At 38.9% G+C, this 9343-nt stretch overlaps 1 protein-coding gene across 1 annotated transcript in view; it reads left to right on the top strand.

Annotated features, from left to right (window-relative positions):
- The window catches only part of EXO1 (exonuclease 1), a 38962-nt gene that overhangs the window by 18121 nt on the left and 11498 nt on the right, over positions 1-9343 (top strand). Inside the window, exons 11-12 of the mRNA XM_049633856.1 lie at positions 3662-3905; positions 9121-9322. Coding sequence (XP_049489813.1) covers positions 3662-3905; positions 9121-9322 — 446 coding nt within the window. The remainder of the gene's footprint in view (positions 1-3661; positions 3906-9120; positions 9323-9343) is intronic.

Here is a 9343-nt window from a genome sequence, read left to right as displayed (position 1 = left end):
ACACACTCAAATAAATAAACATTTTAAAAAAATGTTTTTTAATAAGTAAAGCCTGCTGAGATTTTGGATTAGAATTTGGTTGAATCTATGGATCAGTTTTGGGGAGAATTGACTCCTTAACTATACTGGTTTTTTGTTTGTTTTGTTTTTTAATGTTTATATCTTTGAGAGAGAGACGAGTATGAGCAGGGAGGGGCAGAGAGCGAGGGAGACACAGAATCTGAAGCAGGCTCCAGGCTCTGAACTGTCAGCACATAGCTGGACGTGGGGCTCAAACTCACAAACTGCGAGATCATGACCTGAGCCAAACTCGGATGTTCAACCAACTGAGCCACCCAGGCACTCCACTATTTTGGATTTTCTGATCTGATTAGTGAAGTCTTTCATTTTTCTTCAGCAGTGTGTTGTAATTTTTAGTGTGCGGGTCTTACAGACATATATTGTCAAATTTATCACTATGTTTCAGATTTTTGATGTTATTGCAAACACTTTTAATTTTGATTTTTAGTTATTCATTGCTAGAAATACAGTTGACTCTTGAACAAGGATTTGGACTGTCCAGTTCCACTTATATGTGGATTTTTTTTTTTTTATAAATACAGTGCAGTAAATGTATTTTCTCTTTATGATTTTCTTAACATTTTATTCTGTCTAGCTTTATTACAATACAACATATAGCATACAAAATATGTGTTAATTAGCTGTGTTATCAGTAAGGCTTTTGGTCAAGAGTAGGCCACTAGTAGTTAAGTCTTCAGGGAGTCCAACGTTATACACAGATTTCTGACTCGAGGGGGTCAGTGCCCTTAACTCTCATGTTCAAGGGTCAACTGTACAATTGACTTTTGTGCTTTAATCTCCTGTTTGACAACCTTACTAAATTTATATATTGGTTCATAGTATCTCTTTTGTAGACTCTGCAGGATTGCTGTATAGATGACCATACTGCCTGCAAATAATGGTAGATTAGTCTGCTTCTCCTTTTCCACTCTAGATGCTGTTTGTTTGTTCATTTGTTTTCCCCTCCTTTTATTTCTTTTTCTTGTCTTCTGGAACCTCCAGTACAATGTTGAACAGAAGTACTGAGAGTGGCATACTAAGTATTGGGCAAAGAAAGGTGTTTTACTTTTCTCCTAGAAGCTGTGTAGAAGTAGAAAGGATGATTGCAATCTGTCCCCTCTCTCTTTTCCTCGGATAGCTACATGAATGAATGAAAGTCTAACAACAAAAATAAAACAAGCCCTTTGTAAATTCAGGTATAGATTATTCATCTTTTGTCAAAATGTATTGATTCCTTCTGCACCTAAATCTTTTCCTGATAATATCTCTGGAGCTTTGTTTCCTTTTCTGAAATGGGAACGATGTTGCCTATTCACAAATTTTTGTATATGTTCTATAGGGTAACCTCTAAAAGCCCCTGGTATGTATCAAGTACAGTATACATGTTAGTTCCTTCCTTCCCTTCTGTTCCCATGAAAATCAGCTATTCATTTTATGTAGGGAGCTTCTTATCTGTAAGTTCTTTATGCTATAACTACCACCTATCACTGGATTTTGTGCCCTGGACACACATCTAAACACAACAACAGAACAGAAAACAGTAAGTTAACCCCTTTAAAAAATGCTTTTGAAGGTTTTTGTTTGTTTGTTTGTTTGTTTGTTTGTTTGAGAGAGAGACAGAGCATTGAGTGGGGGAGGGGCAGAAAGAGAGGGAGACACAGAATCTGAAGCAGGCTCCAGGCTTTGAGCTATCAGCATAGAGCCTGATGTAGGTCAAACCCATAGACCACAAGATCATGAGCTGAGCCGAAGTCAGACTCAACCGACTGAGCCACCCAAGAGCCCCATAAGTTTACCCCTTTTAGTCAGCAGCCTGTCATAGATTTAGAGACAGCCACTGTGACTCTCCTAAATTTCTTTCCCAAGCTGTTTCTTACCTACCATGTTGTGTTTTGGATACAATGTAGTTTTTAATGATTGTGTGACTATTATAGTCAGTGATTGTTGAAATACAGTCTTCTTACCACAGAGCACAGTAAAAATTAAGAATTATGTCACTATTTCAGCCCTTCACCCAGAGACTATGCTTTAATATTACAAAATAAGATAGCATTAGCTTTTATTAACATTCCTGTCATTTTGCTGCATTTACTGTTTATAATCAGAATCCACTAGTTGTTAAACTAGGTACAGTTATATTTTTAAACTTGAATGTGAAGTAAATTATCTGTATTGAGGCAATCTTCACTATAATCCATTGTTCTGCCTTTATAAAAAAAAATCTTCGTATTGTCTACTAATTTATGGGTATTATCTATGTCACCTGGAAATTAGAGAAGTGTGGCTCCCTGTGTTAAAATGTGTTTGCTTGTGTAACATTTGATGGAATCAGCACAAGTAGAGATACTGAGAGAACGTACACTAGATTCCAGACCGCCGTTCAGCCTGCAGTCTTTGGGGTTCTTCAATTTGCTGCAATTCCACATAATAGCTAATATACAGTTATTTTGCTCTGCATTGTCCACCAGGATAATATGAGACACACTGAGGTGTCCTGCTCAATTCAAAATATGCTAAATCCGTGACATTCCCCCAAATAGCTAGTCTAAAACCTTATCACAAAAGGAAAATGAGGCTAGCCTGCCTAGCATGACTGCTTCTTGGAGAAACCTTGCTGAGGATCCTCAGCGTTTGTTTCCTTCTTCCATAAGGGCCCACAGTTCTCTGCGTAATAAACAAATTTAGGCTTTTGCCAGGAATCAAAATCAAGTTTGCAGATCTGTGGCTTCTTAAAAATCTATAGGTTTTTAAATTTGAGGCATCATTGTCTCTCTAGCGTTTGGTACCTGCAACCATTTTTCTGACCTCATAAAGTAGTGAGTACTTATTCCTACGTGAGTGAGGCTGTTCAGAAAGAATTAGTTGGACTGATTTAAAGCACCTTAGCACTGTCTCTGGTGGCCTATGTCAGGCATCAACGTATTGTATTATTTAGTCTTATGATTTATTCTAATGCCATAGAATACATTTGTCACACAGGTTTCTAGGGCCCCATAACTCGGTAATGAGGATCAGAACTGGAGCATAGATTACTTCACAACATGACAGTCACATATACTTCCGAGACTGTAACGTATGGACGGTGTGTAGAAATGGCTGCTGGTTTTATTGGAACATTGTATTTAGTTAGTTAGTTAGTTAAAGCACAAGCAGGAGAGGGGCAGAGAGAGAGGGAGACACAGAATCCAAAGCAGGCTCCAGGCTCTGAGTTGTCTTATTGGAACATTTTAAAAGTCAAACAGTATATCATATATTGGCATGTAAATTGCCTTAATTTCTTTTTTCATTCAAAATCAGGCCTTTAGTATAATAAGTATATAGCCTTACAGAATTGATCGTATCCTGAAATTTTGGTTTCAGTAATTTCACGTAAAATCATAAAAACAATGGACATTAAATCTTAACTAATTTGTGAAATTGTAAACCACAGCTTAAGGGAATTTCCTTTTTCTTCTAAGTCATTCTTGTATCTCCTTTTGGGATGCACTGTTAAAGAAATAAGACTTCATCCTTAAGACAGTGAGATGTGGGCTGTAACATTAAGGCTGAGTCTGCACACGGCAGGCACAAAGATTTACAGACTGTTTTTGTTTCTGTTTAGAGGAGCTGTCAGAAGACGATCTGTTGAGTCAGTATTCCCTTTCATTCACAAAGAAGACCAAGAAAAGTAACTGTGAAGGTCATAAATCATTGAACTCTGAAATGCTCATGCCTCACCTGGTAGATGGAACTACTGTTAAAAAAAACATAAGCACACCACCTACGACAAGAAATAAATTTGCAGCATTTTTACAGAGAAAAAATGAAGAAAGTGGTGCGGTTGTGGTTCCAGGGACACGAAGCAGGTACAGTTTATCTACAGGATGTTGTGTGTCTGTTGTATTATCTACTCTGTTGATACTTATTTCAGCTGTCTTAAATAAGCAGTCCATGGAGTAGGTGTGGGCTTGGCTTAATCCCTTGACCATTTGTATCATGTGTAGCTGTAGTCCTGACGTAAATGCACAGCTATTGTCATGCGGACGCAAAATAAGAACTGTCAACTTATTATATTTTGCATTAGAAAAATTCTCTTGTTTTGGAGGGTCCCCTGCTTCTTTGTTTCTACTTTTTTTAAGAGCTAAAAACAATTTGGCAGGGTATTTTTATTATTATTTTGAGCATTTATTTTTTTTATTTTTTTAATTTACATCCAAGTTAATTGGCATCTAGTACAACAATGATTTCAGGGGTAGATTCCTTAATGCCCCTTACCCATTTGGCCCATCCCCCCCCTCAACCCCTCTCTCTAGTAACCCTCTGTTTGTTCTCCAAATTTAAGAGTCTGTTTTGTCCCCTCCCTGTTTTTATATTATTTTTGCTTCCCTTCCCTTGTGTTCATCTGTTCTGTGTCTTAAAGTCCTCATATGAGTGAAGTCATATGATATTTGTCTTTCTCTGACTGACTAATTCATTTAGCATAATACCCTCTAGTTCCATCCATGTAGCTGCAAATAGCAAGATTTCATTCTTTTTGATCACCGAGTAATACTCCATTATATATTATATATACTACATCGTCTTTATCCATTCATCCATCGATGGACATTTGGGCTCTTTCCATACTTTGGCTATTGTTGATAGTGCTGCTATAAACATTGGGGTGCATGTGTCCCTTCGAAACAGCACACCTGTATCCCATGGATAAATGCCTAGTAGTGCAATTGCATCTCCCTGATGATAAATGATGTAGAGCATTTTTTCATGTGTTAATTGGCCATCTGGATGTCTTCTTTGGCAAAGTGTCTATTCATGTGTTTTGCCCATTTCTTCACTGGATTATTTGTTTTTTGAGTGTTGAGTTTGGTAAGTTCTTTATAGATTTTGGATGCAAGGTATTTTTAGAAGTACATTTAAATACAGATGACTATAGAGCTCTAATATTAATTGAAAACCAATACCACACTAAGCATTGGGTTACAAAAATGAGAGACCTAGTATTTGTTGAGAAGCTTATAGTCCAGTTGCAAAAATAGATCTGTAAAGGAAATCTATACAGTGTGGTGGGTACAGTGACAAAAGTATCCCTGAGGTGTTCTGGGGGCATTAAATGGATGTCTCATGCAGATTGGGTGGTTAGGAAGGGGCAGGGGTCAGGTGCCATTACAAAGAATGCAGCCTCTACCTTCCCAGTAGAGGCAGGCAGCTTGAGCAGAGGCATGGAGCTGGGCAGCGGCATGGGGCAAGCATGGGGACAGCTTCTTGCTGTCAGTCGTTCTTATTAGCTGCCAAAATGCAAGTCTAGAAGGATGCTGAGGGAGCAGAAATAGGCACAAGGCCAGTTCAGTTTGCAAGCCAGGCTAAGGAACTTCTCATCTTTAGAGGTGACAGGAGATATTTGGAGGGTTTTGGTCAGGGTAGGGTATGACTTGATCATACCTGCTTTTGATGGACCACTCCAAGTGTGCCATGAAGGATGGATTCTAGAAGACCAAAGTGGAACAGAAAGATTGGGTAGGCTGTTCTGTAGTCCCTGTGAGTGATGATGAGATTTTGGGGTCAGGATAATGTAGGGGTCTGGAGTTTATACCCTGGGATTGGACCGCCTCGATTTGAATCCCATCCTGTTCACTCATGAGATGTTTGACTTAGGTAAGCGGACTTCTGGGTGCTTCAGTTCCCTCTTTTTTTTTTTTTTTTTTTTTTGTTTGTTTGTTTGTTTATTTTTGAGAGAGAGAAAGAGAGCATGTGCATGAGTGGGTGTGGGGACCAGAGAGAGCAGGGAGAGAAGTCCAAGCAGGCTCTGGGCTGTCAGCCCAACACGGCGCTCAAACTCACAAACCATGATATCATGACCTGAGCTAAAATCAAGTCTGACGCTTGACCGACTGAGCCACCTAGGCGCACCCTCTTTAAAAAATGGGACCAACATCTCTGACAACCTCAGGGCCACTGAGAGGATTAAATTAATACTGTAAATAAAGGTGCCTAAAACAGTACCTGATAGATGATCAATACACAATGAATAGCTCTTCTTCTGTTGTCTGGGTGGTGAAGTCACAATGAGCAACAGGACGTCTCAGTGTCGAAAGTTATGTGGGCACATGAGGTAGCAACTCTGAGAACCGAGCAGCCCCCGCATTCCCCTAGGAGACTTGGAGAGGCTGTTGTCTTCAAGTGTATACACCAGGCTGAGCCAGGCTGTCTGACCATGACTGTGGGAAGTGGGCAGGAAGGAACCCCCCACTGCTCCTCTCCCATCAGGCCTTCTCAAGGGAACAGCCATGTCCCAATTAAAGGATCATTTTGATTCTGCCTTTCCTAGTCACTGTCATTAAAGATGGCATTACCAGTGCAGTGATGAAAAAGGAGGCTTCCAAAGATGAAGGCGGCTCTAGATGATACACACTGATTAATAACATCCTAGAAAGTTGGCTTTTCTTACTTGGAGAAATTTTTAGAACTTGCGTTTTGTTTTTCCATGTGGGAGAAAATAAAATTTCCCTTTTCTGTCACTCAGTGCCCACCTCTTCTTCGAGGACGGGCTAATGAGAACAGAGTTCGCATATCTCTGCAGGCCTCACCTAGTCACCAGCGAAGCTTAATCAAATTTCCATTCACAGCTGCACATCGCTGCTTTAATAGTTTAGGTAGATGTGGCACTGATAAATCGTTGAGAGATGTTTGGAAAAATAAAAGTTTTTTTCTGTCACTTTCCTATGAAATAATTGTAAGTCTCTACAGTTTTCTGACCTGGGTGGTATAACAACATCTAATAACAACTAAGTGTTAGGAAGTTGGTATTTGTAGCTAATTTTCAAAGTTCTTTAACATACTCTCTTCCTCCTTTCAGCAAAATGATGAGACATTCAGGGTTGGTGTTATTTTCTCCATTTTGGGTTAAGACATTCAGGCTCCAAGAGGTTTAAAAAAAAAAAAAAAAAACTTTCCCAGGGTGGCATAGTTAGGACTGGCGATGGGAGAGGTCCTGGTCTTCCTCAGCATGGTGGGTGGAAAGGAGCACGTGATCTGATCGGCCTGGATGTGAATTCACACTGTGTCATCACATTAATTGAGTGATCCAGGGCACCTGGGTGGTTCTGTCATATGAGTGTCTGACTCTTGGTTTTGGCTCAGGTCATGATATCACAATTTTGTGAGTTCGAGCCCTGCATCTGGCTCTATGCTGACAGCTCAGCGCCTGCTTGGGATTCTCTCTCACCCTCTCTCTGGCCCTCCTGTGCTTGCACTGTCTCTCTCTTAAAATAAATAAATGAATTTTAAAAAAAAATTTAATCGAGTGATCTTTCACACCATTGAATTTCCCTGAGCCTATTTCTTTATAAAATATGTATCAGCTGTTCTGAAGACTAGCAGAAGTATATCAAGCACCTGACACAGTGCCCAGTCAGTAATATATCTGCGAGAATTTATCATCACCCCACTCTTTAATGTGATTTGTATTTAATATAATATCACCCCACTACATTAACCTAATGCAACAGGAGGTATTAAATATGCCAAAGTTTGTCTTCATCCTGTCTGCTTTTTTAGAAGTCTGTTTTAACTCTTTTATTATATAGATACTTTATCCTAGAAACATGCCAGTTTATCTTTTGAGATCTAGAAATATAAGTTAAGCAACAACATACACTAATTGGGAAGAGGTAGCCATGATCTGGGAGGAGTTCTGGGTTTTAATTCTGCTCTCTTGCTGATTAATTTTATAACCTTGGGCACTGTTACTATAACTTTTCTTACCTATGAAATCATACCTGGAAGAATACTTGGATATCATAGGGGTTATTATTTAAAAATGAATTATGTAATCAGATCTAGGAGCTGTTTTGTGCTTAGTGACTAGCCTAGTAAGACCTTTACTTCCTGCCCTGTACCCACACCTCAGCTGGGGATTAGATGAAGGATAGAGAGGGTATTTTTACTCTCTAGCATTTAGTAAATATTCTGTTTATCATCTTGGATTTGAACTAATTAAAGCAGTAATTTCTCTTTAGGTTTCATATTTATCTGATCATATACTCTGGGAATTTCCTTTTTAACCTAAAAACTCTCTGAATATATCTTCTCTATAAGGATACTCATCTTTCTTTTCTATTGGAGTGTTTATAAGTGATGTTTTAAAGCTACCAGACTGAGTAAACCTCTTATTAATACAGAATTTAATGATTGATGGTGAGGGGCACCTGGGTGGCTCAGTTGGTTAAGCGTCCGACTTCAGCTCACGGTCCATGAGTTCAAGCCCCCAATCAGGCTCTGTGCTGACAGTGTGGAGCCTGGAGCCTGCTTCAGATTCTGTCTTTTCCTCCTCCCTCCCCGACTCGTGCTTGGTCTCTCGGTCTCTCTCTCTCAAAAATGAATAAACATTTTAAAAAATTTATTAAAAAAATGATTGATGGTGAAAGTCATAACCTCACATATTTAAAATAGTGTGAAAGTTTATAGGACATTTATTTTAAAAGCCAGTAGAGTATGGACCACTACAAGTTCCCAGATGATTCACTACAATGGACTAAGCCAAGATAAAGAGTAAATGACTAAATTTTTTTATTTTGCATTTACAAAGTAAGAGACAGTAGTTGTAAATTGTCCTTTCTGTCGCATATTTCCATATCTCCTCAAATATTTGACTGTCAGCCATGTGTTAGCCACTATTGTAGGTACTGTGGAGGACACAATGGCTTGGATGGTAGCTGTCCTCAAGGAGCTTCTGGTCTGTTGGGAGTCTATTCAGTGAAGGTTAGGAGAAAGGATACCTATATGATGATGAGGTATAGATAAATTATGCCAGTTCCAAATACACGTATGTAGAGAGGACTGGTTTTAGGAAATCCTGTCTACAACTTCAGGATTTCAAATAAATTTCTGAATGTGTGAATGTTGTTATAATCAAAATTTAAACTTTCAAGAACGGTTTCCTCTTTATTTATGAAATTATGTATTTAGGAGAGTTTTTCTTGAAGAAACAAGACCATTTTTCCATTTTTCATTATCTGAATCTTACCACCTTTGTGAGAAAACTCTAAAACATTTATGCATTCTTTGTATTATTTTTTTTGTTAGATTTTTTTGCAGTTCTCTGGATTCCGCCAACTGTGTATCAGCGAAAGCAGGCGGTGAACCCCCAGAAAAAAGTGCTGTCACAGATGAAGAGGCCAGTGTAGCTGAACCAGATCATCAGGATGGCAAGAAGCTGGCTGGTCCGGATGGAGCATATAATTCAGATGATGAGGTTCCAGATGAAAGTTCTGTCACAGATGAAGAGGCCAGTGTAGCTGAACCAGAT

The sequence above is a fragment of the Panthera uncia genome, chromosome F1 (genome assembly GCF_023721935.1).
Source record: "Panthera uncia isolate 11264 chromosome F1, Puncia_PCG_1.0, whole genome shotgun sequence".
NCBI lineage: Eukaryota > Metazoa > Chordata > Mammalia > Carnivora > Felidae > Panthera > Panthera uncia.
This window is presented reverse-complemented; position numbering and strand designations above follow the sequence as displayed.